This window comes from Drosophila innubila (genome assembly GCF_004354385.1).
Source record: "Drosophila innubila isolate TH190305 chromosome 2L unlocalized genomic scaffold, UK_Dinn_1.0 4_B_2L, whole genome shotgun sequence".
Lineage (NCBI taxonomy): Eukaryota > Metazoa > Arthropoda > Insecta > Diptera > Drosophilidae > Drosophila > Drosophila innubila.
This window is the reverse complement of record NW_022995372.1, coordinates 25156347-25174239: the sequence shown is the minus strand read 5'-3', so window position 1 is coordinate 25174239 and position 17893 is coordinate 25156347. Positions and strand designations below refer to the sequence as shown.

Below are 17893 nucleotides of genomic sequence, written 5' to 3'. Positions count from 1 at the left end.
ATACATATTTCAAAATAGTCATTCACACAAAATATTTACATTCCAATTGCTATAACTGATAACACTGAATACAATAGACAGTCTTATATTGTAAAACAAAATAGAAGCGCTTAGTAAATAAATTAACGCTAGTAACGTCTCAAGATGATGTGATAAAATCACTATGTTTGATATAAATTCATTGCAAAATCACGATAAACGGCAGCGCATAAACGATAGGCAATGCTTCTTCTTCACATACCGACAAGTGCCGCGATTTGTTGCTCCCAAAGAAGTTTGTTTTTCATACGTTCTCAAAAAAAAGTAAATTAAAATATAACTTGTTCGAAAATGCGTGTCTACGCATACGAATTAGCAAACCTAATAGGCTGCGTTAATCATGTCATATTCGATTCCGGCATTGTTTAGTAGAAGGACACGAACGATTGACACATTTTATTTAAATTTCACGTGCTAAATTCTGAAAATCCATTTGATAAATTTGTCGCAAAACATTTCTATATATTTTTTCGAACACTGCATTGTGTGAGTGTTTGTGTTGAGTTTTGGTTGCTTCGCGCATTTGGGCGTTGCACTGTTGTATATGGATAACAAGATGTCGAAAAGAGGAACAGCAACTGGAACTGGGACTGGAACTTCTTTCAGGGAATACGCTGCGGCCGAGGATCGTTTGCTCGACTTTTTCTCGCCACTCGAGGATGCAAGTACAGCTGCAACTGCAACAGGAACAGCAGTGGCTGCTTCTCCAGCAAGCAGTGTTGCTGTAGAGCAGATTAATAATGCGCTTGAGGTCGATCCCTCCAGGGATAACATGCTGCCTTTCATCTCCGATGACACCGAACTACACAGTCTGCTTTCCAGTTCCGAGAGTAGCTTTAAGGGATTCGACGATGCTCTGCAAGAGCACGCAGACGGTGCTGGCGGAGATCAGACCCTTATCTTTGGCGTCTCTCGTAATGCCGAAAATATGGAACAGCATTCGGATGCCGATAATTTCATGGGCTGCACGACACCCAAACGTGTTGTACTCAGTCCTCAGTTTACAAGTGAGTTGAACAAAATATAATTCCATTGAAATGCACTCACAATCTTCTGCTTTTAGCGGCACCAGTGCCCAGCACATCTGGGGACTATATGCTCACCAATGGCAACGAAGGACCGATTCCAATTGAGGATCAACACGTTATTGCGGAGTCGCACATCTATGACGAAAATGTGGTTCTGTTGTCAGATGATCAATGCTGCGAGATCATTGTGCAGACGGACCAGGAAATGGAGCGTGTTTATCTGATGGAGACCGTGGAGGAACAACATCAACAACAACAGCAACAGCCGCTCAACAATGGTGTCAGATACGAGCAGGTTGAGGATGTGGTGGAGCAGGAGGAGGAGGAGGAGGCCTCTGGCGAGCAACATGTTTATCTAAGCGATGCGGCCCTGGAGCTGGAACAACAACAACAGCAGTTACTGCTGGATGCAGCCGATGAGGAAACGCCACAAGTTAGTGACTCCTATGTGGATGACATATGTGAGGTGTACGATGATGAGCTGGAGGAGCATGACGACGAGTGTGTTGTCGAGGAGTTGCAACTGCAAGAAATGAGCATAGAACATCCAGAAGAAGAGCCGGAGGAGCAACCCACCACCATTCTGATTGTCAGCGATGTGGAGGAACCACAACAGCAGGAATTGACAGCACCCGTTGTAATTCCACACAGTAGCACCACCGAGTTTCCAGTGAGCTCAACGTCGAGGCCAAATGCCAGTGACTACGATGACTATGACGCGGATGTGGGCACAGCGGAGGAGCAGTCGCCACCACATCCGCGCAAATATGGTCTGCTGAAGAACACGCTTTCCGCCGAGGCCATGGATCGCCGGCTGGCCAACATTTGCCAATCGCAGCCACAGATGAGCGTCAGCGAGAAGTTGGCCAACTGGAACTGTGCACACAACTGCGATGTCGTCGAAGATGTGGAGAATTTTGAGGCCGAGTTCGAGCAACACGAAGCTCAGGCGGCAGTGCAGCCGAAGTTCAACGAATTCTACGATAAATTGCGTCAGAGCATGACGGAACTCAAGAGGGATTTAATGCAACGGAGTGCATCGATCGAAGCACAGGATACGCCATACTCTAGCGAGGATGTGACCGTGCAGAAGAGACCCAACTATAGGCGTTTACTTCAATTGCAGCCAGAGCAGCAAACTGAGCCCATTGTCCTAGACGACGATGACGATGATGATGATGATTATGACGATGATTGCATTGAAGTGCAAGTGACGCCATCCATAAGGACGCTAGTGCCTCAGCCGGAGTCGGAGCACGATGAACCGGATAAACCGGAGCATGTGGTGGTCATGACGAGTGAAACCCAAACAATATCACAGCATCTGCAATCAAAGGAAACATCAACAACCGATCTAAGCAATCAGTTATGTATGCCGCCGCCTTTGTTGACTGCAAATCAGGAGTCTCTAAAGCTGTCACCCATCGTATCGGATTCAATGTTGTATGAGGTGAATGTGTCCCGCTTGGAGGAGCAACAGCAACAACAACAACAACAGCAAGCATCACGACCACAACAACAACAACAACAACAAGAGCATGAAGGTAAGTTGGACTTTCAAAAGGATGTGCTTTTATTAGACCCTGTACTTGAAAAGCACAAAGGGTGCATTTAGTTTACCAAAAAGAAGCTGTGACAGGTTAAACATATGTATATAGGGTGCTTGGATTTGGGTCCAAAAAAATTAGTGAGAAATGGTAACCCAAATTCATAGTTTACAATCAATCCTAAGATTGTTCCAACAAGAAACCATAGTTCTGAAATCAATTTCTAGTCGCTGCTTTTTAAATCAAAAAAAATTTTAGCATGTAATTATCGTGTAGAAAATTTGATATTTTTTCGATTCTAAGCCATCTAACATCCAATTTTCCATACTTACCCCTTGACATTTTTTCAAAAACTTTGATCTCTCATAACTTCATCAAAAATTTACCGACTTTCAAGCGGAATGTCGTTTTGATCATGATTTGGCCTCTAAATTAATTGTGCATTTAAATTTTTAACATTTAGAAAATCTGATATTTTTCGATTTTAAGCCATCTAACATCCAATTTTCCATACTTACCCCTTGACATTTTTTCAAAAACTTTGATCTCTCATAACTTCATCAAAAATTTACCGATTTTCAAGCGGGATGTCATTTTGATCACGATTTGGCCTCTAAATTAATTCTGCATTTAATTTTTTTTCCGCTTTAGCTTACAGAATAAGTACAGGGTCTGTCACAGTCGGTTTCTCTTTAATTATACTTTACAATGTAAAGTTTACATAATAAGTACAGGGTATCTTAACGTCTTGCTCTCTTGGCCAGAGCCTTTTTCTTTTATATAGTAGCTCTCTCTTTCATTAGCTCTATTGCTTTCTCTCTTGCAACAGTGCTCGGCAATAGTTTGGAATACCACAAAGATGCTCAGTTTTATGAGCAACACGAATTTTGCAATTATCTTGGCCTAACGGAACTGGCCACGGCCAATGCAGTGGCGAATGCGATGAGGGAACTGGCCAACAGCACGGTGGCACGTCGATCTCTCCGAGTGCGCACTCAACAGCAGCTGGACCGGATGCGAAGCGATGTGCGTGGCAAGCGGCGACAAAAGAAGAAACGTGAGCAACAGGAAGAGCAGCAGGAGCATCAGCAGAATGAGCAGCAGCAGAATGAAAAGCAATTGATCAGCGAGAGTAGCAGCACCAGGAGCAGAAGCAGAAGCAGCGTTGGACGCCACAGCAATTGCAGTAGCAATCGTAAAAGCATCACGTTAACGGGCAATCAGGTGACTTTGGTGGAGATGGAAACCGGGAGCACACAACACTCACCACACAGCATGCCACCACCATTGCCAAGGATAAGTCCAGCAGCACAAGCTATCGAATACTATTATCACTCGCCGTCTGGTGAAGTGCAGCATCAGCATCCTCAGCATCCACAGCATCCTAATCATCCCAATTCTCTGTTGACGGTCAATGAGTCGAATGCGTTGTCCTTGGAGGCGGCCTTTGCCAAGGTCTATGCGGATGCAGCGCCTGCCCAGAGCGAACTCCATGAGACCATGCAGAATCGCTTGCGTCAGGCGCGAGAAACTAAACCCTCCATCTACATTGTCAAATCTCTGAACAATTCAGCTCCTGCCGCCAGCACAGCCGTTGTGCATCCACCGGAGCGATTGATATACAACAAGACTCCGGAGCCAGTGGCTATTGCACCCAAAGCGTCGCGCAAGTTGAGCAAGAAGACGCCACAGAAGACGACGACAACGAAACGTCGTCGGACCACAGCTGGCGGAGCTGGAGGAGCAGCTGCAGCGACTGCATCGGATCGAGAGCTGATCACGCGATCCATGAACTCGAAAATGTTGCGCAATCGCAAGGTCAACATGCTGAAGACCTTTGAGCTGGCTGATGTGGCACAGAATCGCAACAAGCAGCGTCTAAGCGGCGGATCAGCAGGTGCCGCCAAACGTCTCAACTCCAAGTTGACCAAGAAGACCGCAAAGAAACCGGAGCCGCCATTGCCCGTGGATGCCAGTCAACAATATCGACTGGAGCAGCAGCAGCAGCAACAGCAGCCGCAGAAATTTCCCCAATCCCCAAGCAAAACCAAGTCAACGAAGGCGTCACGCACACCCAACCGAACAGATCAGCAAGTGCCGCCGAAACGAAAGCGTTTCCGTGCGAAATCTCTGCCAACGGCATTTAATGCGAATGAGCCCCAACATACGGCAATTGCAGATGCCAATTTGGGAGCCATATCACCCGAGTTGAGTCCAATGCCGGAGCTCCACCTGCCGAAGCCATCGATGGACACACATGAGTTTCTGACGAATCATGCTGCGGTCAGTCCGCCTTTATATAGTGCAGCCGTGCGACGTTATGTGAATGCGATGCGTAGTCCCAAGGAGCAAGTGCAGCATCCTGCAGCGGCTGCAGCTGACGAGGCAGAAGTGGAGCAACAGCATTCACCGCCACTTGAGGGCTTCTTTGATATGACCGGACCGTTTGTTCAGTTGGCCAAACCCTCATTAGTCTATCCGCCCTTATCACCGCCACCATCGCAGCGTACTCCGCATTTTTCACGGCGTCTACGTCAAGTGGCCGGAGCGAATGTCAGATCAGATGTGGATAAAATGCCCAAAGTTCAGATGACGCCACCCGTTGGTCTATTGTCCCTCACCAAGGGATCGACGTCGCTTCGGAACCCGCTGGCGGGCAAGAATGGCAAAGTGCTCTACATGTACTACGAGCTGGAGCAGCTTATTGTGCTCCAGGAGCGGGTTATCACATTCTGGAAGTACTCGCAAATCTTTAATGTTCTGCAAAAGAGCAAACTGGACGAATCTTCTACGAATTCCACAGCGTCCCAGCAACATTCATTCAATAATTTTGGTGCACGCACAAATGCAATGGGAAAAAATAAAAATCAGCGTAGAGTTTCCGGGGAATCGGATAAAGCGGATCCGGAAGGCATTGAAACGTGTTGGGTGTATTTAGGTGGCACACGACGCACAACAAATGGTAAATGAATAATCCTAAACTGATGCATCTTACTAAGCTAATCTTTTTCCTCCTCCTAGATATGGAAGTAGACATTCCCTTTAGCAATCGCATGTGCGCCCACAACTCCACGCCCGTCTACATTGAGATGCGCAGTCATCCGCTGGATCATCACAGGCGTGAGAGCAAACTCTTGTCCCTCTACGTCAATGTGTACTACTATTGCGAGGAGGAACTGCGTCCTAAGATGCACTCCGTGCATCTAGATGCTGTCAACTGGTGAGTGTTTAATAGGAAGAGTGTTACCAATAGGATATACTATAATTAGTTAATAAATTTGTATAAATTCCCTTAATTAATCTTGGTTTAAATTTATTTCTAGCGATTGGAACCAAGTGATATACACCAGCATAGCCGATTCTCGTTATTTTGTGATGGCGTGGCAGCAGGAGATTGTAATGGGCAAGCCGCGAGCTGGAATCTGCAAGTATTCGCTGACACCGACATTGGATACACTGGCCAGCATACGGGAGTTTAAGCAGCTGCGGCATGAGCTTAAGCATATTGAGTGCCTGACGGAGGATCGATTGATTGGCTATGGACAGACGCGCATTACCATTTGGGATCATCGTAGTGGCGACACGCTGATGAACTATGATTTGGGCTTTAAGCTTGGCCGCAATCTTGGTGTTATGCATTTCCCCAGCTTCGAAATGGATCAGAGTAGTTTGCTGGTACTGTATCAGCACGTCAAGGAGCAGAATAAGTGGCCGGAATTAAGGATCATTGCATGTGAATTATCACATGCCACGCCATCGCATCGGATGCTCCATGTGCATCGCCTACCGTCGCCTCAGTTTGACTGTGAATTGGTGGCCATCAATACAGGAGATCATTTGATATTAAAATCGCCAACGGATGATGAGATCTGGATAAGTATCACTGATCCGCGACAATTAACCTATCTGGCGCCACAGGGCACACAACGTTTCTATACACGGCAAAAGTCGCAGGTTATCATTATGACGCCAGAGACACTCACCGTGGACAGCATTGCCAATCATGTCCTGCAATTGGCCACACACCAACAGCAAATGATGATGATGGCGGCGGCTGAGGTGGCGGCGGCTGAGGTGGCGGTGGCCTCAACTGGCTGACAGTTGCCCGTGTCCCGTGTCCTGTGTACACCAAATATTCCAAATCAAAGATACAAATGAAAATGAAAAATTTCCCGTCTTTTAACTGTAGCTTGGGAACTCACGTGAATTTCGTTTTTAGTTAATATATATATTTTACTTGATCCACTTTTAATGCTTACCAAAATTGTTCTAATTACCCTTATCTATTTGAATATAACATATATGATTTAGAGATGCTCTTGGAACAGCATCGTCCATGTACACTGTTTTAGTTAACAAACTTCTGCATATAACTTTAAAACCCAAATGTAATTAATCTTAGCTTCCCAGGAAAAGGGAGGAATCAATCAACCTAAATTATGTTTGCATGTATATCAATCGTTGTCTAGACTCTAGACACTTAGGAAATGTGAAGACCAGTTGAATTATTTTTTAGTTTTAGATTAAGCTTTCAAGTCAAGCTTTACGTTATTGTGTTTTTATTTGTATTTTCTTAAAGAAAAACGAAGATTTAGGCTTAAATCTAGATATGTACTATATAAGAAATAGCTCTTAGCTTCCCACAGCCGAAGAGCATGTCATATTTAGTTACAAATTCAAGAAACACCCAAACTGTAAAAAAAAAAAAAAACAATTAAAAATCAAAAAATATATTCAAGTATTTTTGGTCAGGTGGGGGATTGTTTTTTAAACGGTTTGAACACAATTTCAGTTTAATACTTAGGAACCCCATCGAATGTCAACACATATTTGTTATTTTGAAATGATGTATTTAAAACGCATTTTGGTATATGAACTAATCAATTTCAACTACACATTCTTTCAATTGTTACAAATACAACATTATGAGCTAATTCATTAATATAATTATTTATAATTTTATTGTTATTATGCAATTGATTTTATTTTACTTATTAACAGCTAATTTATTTACATAAGATATTTACTTACACGAAAGTAAAATTTATCATATAAAAATTGTGAAAGTTTATAGATTACATATTACAACTATACATATACAATTGAATCGTATGCATACACAATATCGTACATATCTGATACATACATGAGCCAATAAATAGCCCAGCATTTATTGTATAGGAAGCTGATAACTAGCCTGAGAGTCATGCTACACAATTTCAATTTCAAATGCTAAAATCATCTATAAATAATAGCGCCAATGGAGCTGATGTGCATGTTGTGGTTGCAGTTGGTGGATCATCTTATGTTTCTAGTAAAGTACAAGAATATCCATATGGAGTATGGAATTGCAAACGAAGCTTACAAAATATATATGCTTTATACGTGTTGTATAGTTAGTGAAATGTATATCGAAAAAAGCACTTTAGAACTTAAGAAGGCGCCGTTAAAGCGATATAGCGAAGTAACCAGTGGTTCATTTAGCAATCACTACAATTCCTTCTCTGGCTTTTTCTTTGGCATCGCCGTCGTCGTCCCCGCTGCTGCTGCTGCTGCGGTTTCATTCTGATGCGCCTCCTTGGCGATTTGCCAGCGCTTATACTCCACCATTTGCATGATGCGTACCCGCAGCTGTGGCCGCCGCAGCTTCGCCTGCGAGAGCTTGGCAAACTCCAGGGTGTACATGAAGACAACGGGTATGACAACGTCGTCGGTGCCATCACCTGACATGGCGAACATCGGCTGCGTTTCGCCGGAAGAACCTGCTACATTATCACAGACGATTAGCGCCGCAGCGCCCGCTTTTTGTGCTAGTCGCGCCTTGCTGACGAACGTGCAATCGCCGCGCTCGGCCACAACAATCTTGCCCTTCAGACTCTCGGCATTGTGCAGCCTCTCATCGCAGGCCCGCAACGGACGGGCCCAGACAATGTCACCCTCGACAAACTGCTCTCCAATCAGCTCCGGACTGAAATGCGATGGGCCGGCCATCAAAGCTGTCCAGTCCTGCGACTGATCATCCAACGCATAGGCAACAGCCTGCAACCAATAACAAAAACAGTTTAATTCAGCAATACACAAAAATGAAAAATTTAACAATCTGGTGACGAAAGTCTCCTCTATAATGCCAAAAGAATTAGGACAATTAAAACTAAAATGATTAAAACCATGTCATTTAACAAGTATGTACATATATTGAGATTTACTTTCGTCACTAGCGTGTGTGTTACAGTTATTTTATATTAATTGCATATTCTTTTGACAACATCCAGGTCTGTTTTCTCATGTTTTTTTTATGCAAGTTTTTCACTTGAATTCGCTTGCTTAACTTCAAAGTTCCAAATTATAATGAAATCCATCAGACAATTTCCACTTGTCAAAGATTCAGACGGCTGGAATATTGTCAGGTACATGGGAAAACGAACCTAAATAACTTGGTATTTTTTTAGCGTATCGATCTCACCATTAAACGGTTCACAGCCGAAATCTCTTGAAATTTACGCACCTGCAGTTGTGCCAGCTGATTTATGCTCTGCATTTTGGTTAGCTCCAGCATTTCCTGCATGAACTGCAAGCCCATTTCACCTTCCTCCTGGCTTTTTGCCTGTGGGAAATGCCATAGAAAATGAGAGTGTCAATAATAGAAAAATACTTGCATGAAAAATATGAAGAAAAAGCATAAAATGAACGAATGCAAACGTAAAAAAAAACTTACATTATAGAAACTATGAAACAGTCGCACCTTGCCTTGGCTACGATCGCCTACGGATACCATGGTGATGCCCATGTCGTAAACAGCTCGCAAATGATCCGCATTGCTTGCTTGAAAGTCCAGAGCACTGAGACGCTTTCCGGTTGTGGTGCGCGGGCACGAGCCCGTAATGAAGTTGCGCAATGGTTTGCGTACTTTCTCAGGAAAAAGCTTATTGGAACTGGGGCAGGTGCGCATGAAGTCGAGTACATTGTGCTCGTCCGATTGCCGAAAGCCTGTTAAGAGTTAATAAATTATGTTAAGCAAATGTTATTGATATTCTCCTTAAAATATGCTCACTAAACGTGGAATTCCCTAGTTGTGCAATGGACAGCGGTAAAAGATGCGCCTCTGTGGTGAACACAAACTCATCCACATTGATGATCAGATCCTGCGGCTCGGAGAACAGCAAAAACAAGTACTTAAAAGTCTCGGATAGCACAAACGAATCCATGCGATCCTCGTGCTTGCCCGTCCGCACATCATTCACAGCCGCATAGCCGCAGGAGACTTTCGCATATTGTTGAAGAGTCTTCAGGGCCCGCTTGCCCACCTGCAGGTAGTGATGATCGCCAGTGGCGCGATACAAAAAGTACGTGGACTCAATGAACTCGGGACGTAAGTGATGCTGACCCCAGTGTATCTGAAAGTCCACTGTCCATGCCTCCGGTATGAGCGTGTGCATCTGCATCACCTGGTAGAGCATCTCGTGGGTCTGCACAGCCGGCTTTAGGTCACCAGAAAGCACCTGCAGGCCCGGCCAGAAGGCCAGCAGCGAGTCCATGAAATTTCGCGATTTGGCATGTGGTCGATGCATTAACACGTCCAGCAGCATTGGACCCTCGCTGACGTACTTCATCACAGCATTATAGTGGCGGTTGAAGCGTGCCAGATACTTATCATCGCCGAGCAGCACATACGACTTGAACAGATACTCGTAGTAGCTATCGATGCCAGCTCCTACGCCCGAATCCCGACGCACCCAATCTCCAGAGTGCACATTGAGCACAGTGCCCATCAGATCGGAGCCACGATGACGTAGCTTCCATAGCGCATCCATGGCGGCATGCGCTCGTACCTCAAAGATGGGATCACCCGTTAGACGCGACAATGCGGCAAATTCCAACAAAATTGTGCCGGCACAGGCGGTGCATGTTTCCCGGGATTTCTTGAGCTGCGGATCCTTCATGCCCAACCGCAGATTGACACGTGCATGGGGTATGCCTGTCGTGGTATTGAAAGCCGGCAACAACCGATATCCAAGTTCACGGGCCATCTCAAGCATTTCACCCTTGTACCAGTGCATCACATCCGCCTGCTTCTGCAGATATTCGGCGAGAATGTGTGCCGACAACAGACCGCCCACCATTCGTATGTTTGTCTCAAATACAGACACAATAATATCGCTGTCGAACTGCACATCGCGTATTACCAACTTCACGGCATGCTCGAACTCCGCAAAGTCACCGAGCAGCACCAGAGTGTCTAGTGTATCCACCAGCGTCATGGAAAAGCTGCAAATATTAAACACAGATTAAATGAAATTCCTACATTAAATCAAATGTTAACATAGGTACGCTTAACAGAGTGGTGTTAACGTTAACACGAAAGTTTTTTACAACAAATGTTAAAGTTGAGTTAACAGCACTGTTATCTGTGGAGAGTACTGTTAAGTTAATATGAATCTTGTATCTTAATAATTTAATACGCTCGAAATATTTTAGATTGACGTTTTGAAAGTTAACAGAGCAAAAGTTAAAGGCAACAGAGCGCTGTTAAGTTAGATATGTATCTTGTATCTCAAATAATTCACTTTACAAAAATATAACTTGTACTGCTCGAAATACAATTAAGATTAGATTGATTTATATTACACTCACTCACTTGTTTATCTAATCATTGCAATTATTGTTAAGCTAATTGATTTATTGTACTCACTTGCCCAGAATGTCGTCCATGTCACCTCGGGAGGGTGTCACGCCACGATAGCGACCCTTGCAGGAGAGCGGCATCAGCTCATCGGCAGGATAGGCGTTCTCCATGTAGGCGTGATATGCATGATAAAACATATCACGAGCCTCCTCGCTACAAGATCAAATAAACAAAATTAAGGAATAGTTTGGAGGAGGTGATTTGATTGTGATATCTAATTACCGCAGCTCAGCCCGCTCCTTGTGGGACATATTCTGTGTGGGTATCGTGCTCGCATCTTCGCTAATCACACTGATAATGAGCAGGAGGAGAGACAACAGAGATGGAAACAGCAATCGCTGTCTCACGATCATTAAAGTCGAGCTCATTTTGGAAACAACCTGGAACTGGAATGAAGACTGACGTTTATGCAAGGCGCTAGCTCCGATTCCAAGCAGCAGGCGCTGTTAGTAAATTGTTTTTGGCAGCCACAGTTGCCGTTAGTTATCGCGTTGTTGTACTTGTTGTTATTATTGCTTGTTGCTTGTGACGTTGACCTTCACTTTGAACGTGTTATTTTGTTGTTGTCTTTGCTGCTGTTGGATTTCTGTATTAATCACGCTCTCCGTTTTAGTTGTATGCTTCGTTTGCATTTAATTTTATGTGTGCCCCTCAATTAACACAGAGTCTGGTAGACTAATATAGAAAACAAAATATTTATAGTATTTACATATGTATATATCTATCATGAGTGTGTTCCTCTTACCCGAAGATATATTTCGTGTATCTATTATGCACTTCTTCTTGCACTTGTGCGTTTGTGACGAATTCAGCAGCGTTGTGTGCATTTTTTTCCATCAAAGTTGTAACATTCCGAAATGCTTAGTTTATTTTTAATCTTGTTTGCTGCTGCTGCTCCAATAACAAAACACCACGACTGCAAATCGCCGAAACCCGAGCAGCGAACGCCAGCTGCAAAATTGTAAATGCGTACTCTCCAGCTATTTAGTTAATATGCGCACATTGTATTTACTTGGAATGCCAAATTTGAGTTATTATCGAAGATAATTAATTTCGCTCTGCTGGCAGTTGTTAAATTAGTTAGATGGGCAGTTCTTATCAATTTTTTTTTTCTTTTGTCCTTTTCTAGCTGCTGGACGCTGCCACCTGGCAGAAAAAATTGCAATTTTGTTGAACGTTGCCAGACCGGGAAAATTGATCATTTTCTCCCTCAGAAAACGATTCCCGGAAAAGTTCCATCCCATATTCGGATATTATTACAATTAAAAAATCATGTCTCTAATTTTAAAGCTAGAATTTTTAATATTTTCGCAGCTACTTTAATAAAAGTTCGGATACTCGTTTTAAAATAAAATTATACAATCCATTTAAAGATCCGGTGTGATCAATTGTGAATTGTTTGACAGTGCTGGCAAACGACTAAAGTACAGCTGATGTCGCCGCGCTTTTAAAAGCTATGCATTTCTAAATCTACTTAAAATGGTAAATGTGTATGCCTTAATTGATATATTTATAAGGTATCTTAAATTGTAGAGACGCAGCCTAGCCCCTAGTCAAAGACTGGGAGTGCGCATTAAATCAAAGGACGCATTTACACCGCCTTTACTCAAGAAAAACAAACGTGCCTGCCAGGAGGAATTGCAGAAGTGTCAAAGCGCACTACGAGATGCAACAAATGCTGTTGAGCTTCCGCTTCCCATACGCTTCACGGCGAATAGCGAGTATGAACAAGCCATAGCCAAGGTGCTGGCTCGTAAGTTTAAAGTACCTATAGCCAACTATGTGCCTGATTATGGTGGCAATCGTTCGTTGGGCGTGCGACGTTCCATTGTGCGGCGAGCTCTGCACGATCCTCAAGCCTGCAATGCTCTGGTGTTGTACACGCCGCCAAGCTACACGGAGCACGAGCGCATGTCGATGGATCCCAGTAAACTGCTAGTGCATGTTGTTGTGGATCCAATACTCAGCAACGTGTTGCGTCCACATCAACGTGAAGGCGTCCGCTTCATGTACGAGTGCGTGGAAGGTAAACGTGGCAACTTCAACGGCTGCATCATGGCCGATGAGATGGGTCTGGGCAAGACGCTGCAGTGCGTCACACTAGCATGGACTCTGCTGCGCCAGAGCGCCGAGTGCAAGCCAACAATCTCCAAAGCCATTGTAGTATCACCTTCGTCATTGGTTAAGAACTGGGAAAAGGAGTTCACCAAGTGGCTGCACGGCCGGATGCACTGCCTGGCCATGGAGGGTGGCTCCAAAGAGGATACTACACGCGCCCTCGAACAGTTTGCCATGAACACGGCCACACGATGCGGCACACCTGTACTCTTGATCAGCTACGAGACATTTCGTCTATATGCGCACATACTGTGCAAAACGGAGGTGGGCATGGTCATCTGTGATGAGGGACATCGCCTAAAGAACAGCGACAATCTCACCTATCAGGCTCTAATGGGACTGAAGACCAAGCGACGCGTTCTGCTCTCCGGCACGCCAATACAAAACGATCTGACGGAGTATTTTAGTCTGGTTAACTTCGTTAACCCGGAGATGCTAGGCACTGCTTCTGACTTCAAGCGCAGTTTTGAAAATGCTATTTTACGTGGTCAAAATGCCGACTCCACGGAAGCAGAGCGTCAACGTGCGCTGCAAAAGACCCAGGAGTTGATTGGATTGGTCAATCAATGCATCATTCGACGCACCAATCAAATTCTGACCAAGTATCTACCTGTCAAGTTTGAAATGGTCGTGTGTGCCAAGCTTACGGCCGTACAGCTGCAGATCTATACGAACTTTCTCAAATCGGATCAAGTCCGTCGCAATCTTGCGGGTAAGTTATTGAATGGGTTGTCTCGACGACTTGACTTGACTCTAATTACAACTTACACTTTACAGATTGCAATGAGAAGGCATCGTTGACGGCTCTATCCGACATTACAACGCTGAAAAAACTGTGCAATCATCCGGATTTGATCTACGAGAAGTTGGCTGCAAGAGAAAAAGGTTTTGAGAATTCCCAAAATGTTCTGCCGGCCAACTATAAACCCAAGTATGTGTGAATAACTCGCAATTTGACATCAAATAATATATTTTATGTGCTTACAGGGACGTGAATCCCGAGCTGAGTGGCAAGTTCATGCTGCTGGACTTTATGCTGGCCTCCATACGTGCGAACAGCGATGACAAAGTGGTGCTCATCTCCAACTACACACAGACATTGGATCTGTTTGAGCAACTGGCGCGGAAACGTAAATACACTTATGTGCGATTGGATGGCACCATGACGATTAAGAAACGTTCCAAGGTTGTGGATAGATTCAATGATCCCAGCTCCGATTGTTTCCTCTTTATGCTGAGCAGCAAGGCAGGTGGTTGCGGTTTGAACTTAATTGGCGCCAATCGCTTGTTCATGTTCGATCCCGACTGGAATCCAGCGAACGACGAACAGGCAATGGCGCGTGTCTGGCGTGATGGACAGAAGAAGCCATGTTACATCTATCGTCTAGTGGCTGTAAGTGTATTCAACCTGTTGCTGTTGATTCCAATTACAACTTCCTACATCTGCAGAGCGGTTCCATCGAGGAGAAGATACTACAGCGACAGACGCATAAGAAATCCTTATCCAGCACAATAATAGACAACAATGAGTCAGCGGAGAAACATTTTACGCGCGACGACCTCAAGGATTTGTTTAGTTTTGAGGCCAACGTGTTATCCGACACTCACAATAAGTTAGTAACTGCTGTGATATATTTTATTCCATTAGTTTAATCAATTCCTCGTGTTTCAGATTAAAGTGTAAGCGCTGTTTCCAGAATGTACAAAGGCAGCCACCTCCAGAGAACACGGATTGCACCTCGCATCTGTCCCAATGGTTTCACTGCTCCAATAATCGTGGCCTGCCAGACAGCGTACTTTCACAGGCCTGGACAGAAAGTAAATGTGTTTCATTTGTCTTTCATCATCGGTCGCAGGGCGAGGCCAAGTCCAGTATAACAACTATAACAGAGGAGGAGCAGTCAGAGCAACCAGCAACCAGTAGAAAAAGCAAGAAATCTGCACCTCATAGCGATGATGATGAAGATTTTGACCCAAATAAGAGCAACGATGAAGATTTTATGGGATTTTAGCTGATTTAATTTAAAAATAATTTATTATTTTTGTATTTTGCATTTGCGGAACCTGATTTAGATTTGTAGGCTAACCTAAAGCTAATCGTCTCATTTAATTAACAATTAACCTAATACAAGTAGTTTAACATTTAAAATATGGAACCCACAGCGCACTAAGCATTTGCCTTTCCATAAACACAACTACAAGCGCATAAAACAGCTTAAAACTAGAGCATAATTCGATTCATAAAAAAATCTGTTACAATGCACATGTACATATATCATATCTTATAGTATATAATTAGTATACCAACGCAGTGTTAACACAGTCAATAGAACACTTTTGTGTGTATATATATTATGAATTGGACTTAAACATCTATAATTTTATGTTCCAGTTCAACCCATACGTTGCTCTTCTCCGGCGGTTTCTGCAATGGCGATGGCTGTTGTTGTAACTCGAACAAAAAACCTCCAATGCTCTGATAGTAACTAAAAAAGAAGACAGAGATTGGATTAAACTAAGAGATACGAATTGTTTTCGGTTTTTGCATTATATATTAGCTTGATTTTGAAACAATGATAAAATAATACTTTAATCGTTATCTATTAACAGTTAGAAATCTTTTTTTTCTTAGTTTTAAGTAAGAGTAAATTTAAAAACATTGAGACAATCAAATAATTCCATCAAAGGGGGACATTCTCGATATTTTGGACATTTGCAGCCTTCATTATCACTATTGTACAAACGTAATTAAACCGATAACAAAATGTATACAAAATTTTTGACATTGACCTACTTATTTTTTCATGTTTAGGTCAGCACTTAAGCCTATAATGATATTGGCAATAGCGATAAGGCCATGCGAAAAGTAATCTAATTAGCTTTAATTATGTTTTATGTAGCATTAACAATGACACTACCAGATTCTAATGTGTATACGACTTCTGGTTATTCAAGATATAAAGAAGATTATTTTATTTTAAGAATCTAGATCACCTACCCGTCGACTATCCAGGTGTCGTTGTGTGAGCCTCCCGGGAATTCAATCATACGCTTCTGCTCACTACCGCATTTGGTATACAAGGCACGCATCATGCGCGGTGGCACTAGGTTATCCGCAAGGCCCGATATAAATAGAAAAGGTACCGAGCACTTGCTTATCTTGTTGAGTGAGTGATACTGCAAGAAGACAGGAAGTTGAAATGAATATACATAGCAAAAGAATCGTTTCATGATGATTCACCTTATTTTTATACAATAGATTTGGTATGTATTTCACAGATGGATGCACCAGCTCCACAGCCATTTCACGTATGCTGGTAAATGTGTTCTCCACAATGGCGCACATTAGTTTTTGGCCATATATAGTATCCGCGGCGACGTCAATAACAACTGCACCACCCAGTGAGCGACCAAAGAGTATTAACTGGCTATGATCCAAATCGTGGCGTGTAAGCAAATAATCAATTGCAGCGCGTGCATCTGTGACCAGGCCACGCTCGGAGGGAACACCAGTCGATAAACCATAGCCACGGTATTCGACCATCAAAATGTTGCAATGCAGATGATTATAAATGCCCCAGACCTGCGAAAGTAAACAAAGCCCAATTAGACTTAAAAACACACAATCAAATGAATACAATTTAATTACATTCTGCATACGATGACCCATGTTTCCTGCGTTGCCGTGAAAATAGAGCAATGTGGGCACCGACTTGCAACGTTCCTCAGGCTGACTGATCCAGAAAGCATGTAGCGTCACGTCATCTGGCGTCTTAATACTAACTGTTAGATGTGGCAGGTTGTGCATTGTGGGTATGGGAATGTAAACACGCGAGTTTGTTGGCAAGTCCGGATGATACAAGAGCAAGTCTTGGGCATAATAGAAAATAACTACAAGCAATAAGTTACATGTGTATTATCAATCAGATATATGCAATCTTTTACATACGTAATAAAATCGCTCCAAAGAGAGTCACCGTCATATAACCCCCATAAAAATAGTAGAAAATAAAAAACAGCAGAAATGCGCCCACAATGCCCACGCCTACACCGCGCGATTTGGGCAGCGCAATGCCCACTTCTTTCATGTTCAACACGTGCGTACGTATAAACAAGCGCTACATGTTGCTATTCTAGCATCTTAAATTTCAAAAATACATTACTTTAAACTTTATAGAAAATAGTTGGATCAAATTTTTTTTTTCTTTTGTCCTTTTCTAACTGTTAGATGTTGCCACCTGTCAGAAAAGATTGGCCATTTATTTTTTAACGTTGCCAGATCTGGAAAACTGATATAGATTATTTTTAATCATAAATTTTTTTTTTGGTAAAATTTTGTCACTTTTTTTGGATGTTTGGAATAAACTGTTGAAACTTTTTTCAACCTTCATACAATCTTTAGCCTTTATTTTATCATAATTCGAAAATCATTGAATTTGTTATAATTACTTTTTTAGACCAGCGGAACCCCAGAACAG

General features: G+C 43.1%; 4 protein-coding genes across 9 annotated transcripts; 2 read left to right on the top strand and 2 right to left on the bottom strand.

The window, feature by feature from the left end:
• Positions 1–124: 124 nt before the first annotated feature.
• LOC117782271 lies at positions 125–6949 on the top strand. The gene is made up of 5 exons (XM_034619328.1): positions 125–1046; positions 1103–2611; positions 3444–5576; positions 5636–5834; positions 5938–6949. The coding sequence occupies exons 1-5, from the start codon at positions 584–586 to the stop codon at positions 6710–6712; spliced, it is 5079 nt and encodes a 1692-aa protein (XP_034475219.1). The 5' UTR covers positions 125–583; the 3' UTR covers positions 6713–6949.
• A 492-nt stretch (positions 6950–7441) lies between these two features.
• LOC117782272 (ER degradation-enhancing alpha-mannosidase-like protein 3) lies at positions 7442–12448 on the bottom strand. 6 transcript variants are annotated; one of them, XM_034619331.1, is made up of 8 exons: positions 12310–12448; positions 12043–12248; positions 11520–11972; positions 11304–11450; positions 9666–10879; positions 9330–9601; positions 9078–9218; positions 7442–8653 (listed from the first exon to the last, which is right to left on the bottom strand). In XM_034619331.1, exons 3-8 carry the CDS (start codon positions 11663–11665, stop codon positions 8105–8107), a joined length of 2469 nt encoding a protein of 822 aa, XP_034475222.1. In that variant the 5' UTR covers positions 11666–11972; positions 12043–12248; positions 12310–12448; the 3' UTR covers positions 7442–8104. The 6 variants fall into 6 exon arrangements, with proteins under 6 accessions (XP_034475222.1, XP_034475221.1, XP_034475225.1 ...); XM_034619330.1 differs by having other exon boundaries at positions 12043–12448; XM_034619334.1 differs by having other exon boundaries at positions 9120–9218; positions 12043–12448.
• A 259-nt stretch (positions 12449–12707) lies between these two features.
• Positions 12708–16333, top strand: LOC117781323 (DNA repair and recombination protein RAD54-like). Its single transcript, XM_034618066.1, has 7 exons — positions 12708–12779; positions 12831–14127; positions 14193–14346; positions 14403–14808; positions 14865–15028; positions 15088–16010; positions 16059–16333. Exons 1-6 carry the CDS (start codon positions 12777–12779, stop codon positions 15425–15427), a joined length of 2364 nt encoding a protein of 787 aa, XP_034473957.1. The 5' UTR covers positions 12708–12776; the 3' UTR covers positions 15428–16010; positions 16059–16333.
• On the bottom strand, positions 15458–17619 carry LOC117781324 (protein ABHD13). Its single transcript, XM_034618068.1, has 5 exons — positions 17365–17619; positions 17065–17306; positions 16657–16998; positions 16414–16592; positions 15458–15901 (listed from the first exon to the last, which is right to left on the bottom strand). The coding sequence occupies exons 1-5, from the start codon at positions 17501–17503 to the stop codon at positions 15781–15783; spliced, it is 1023 nt and encodes a 340-aa protein (XP_034473959.1). The 5' UTR covers positions 17504–17619; the 3' UTR covers positions 15458–15780.
• Between the last annotated feature and the right edge of the window lie 274 nt (positions 17620–17893).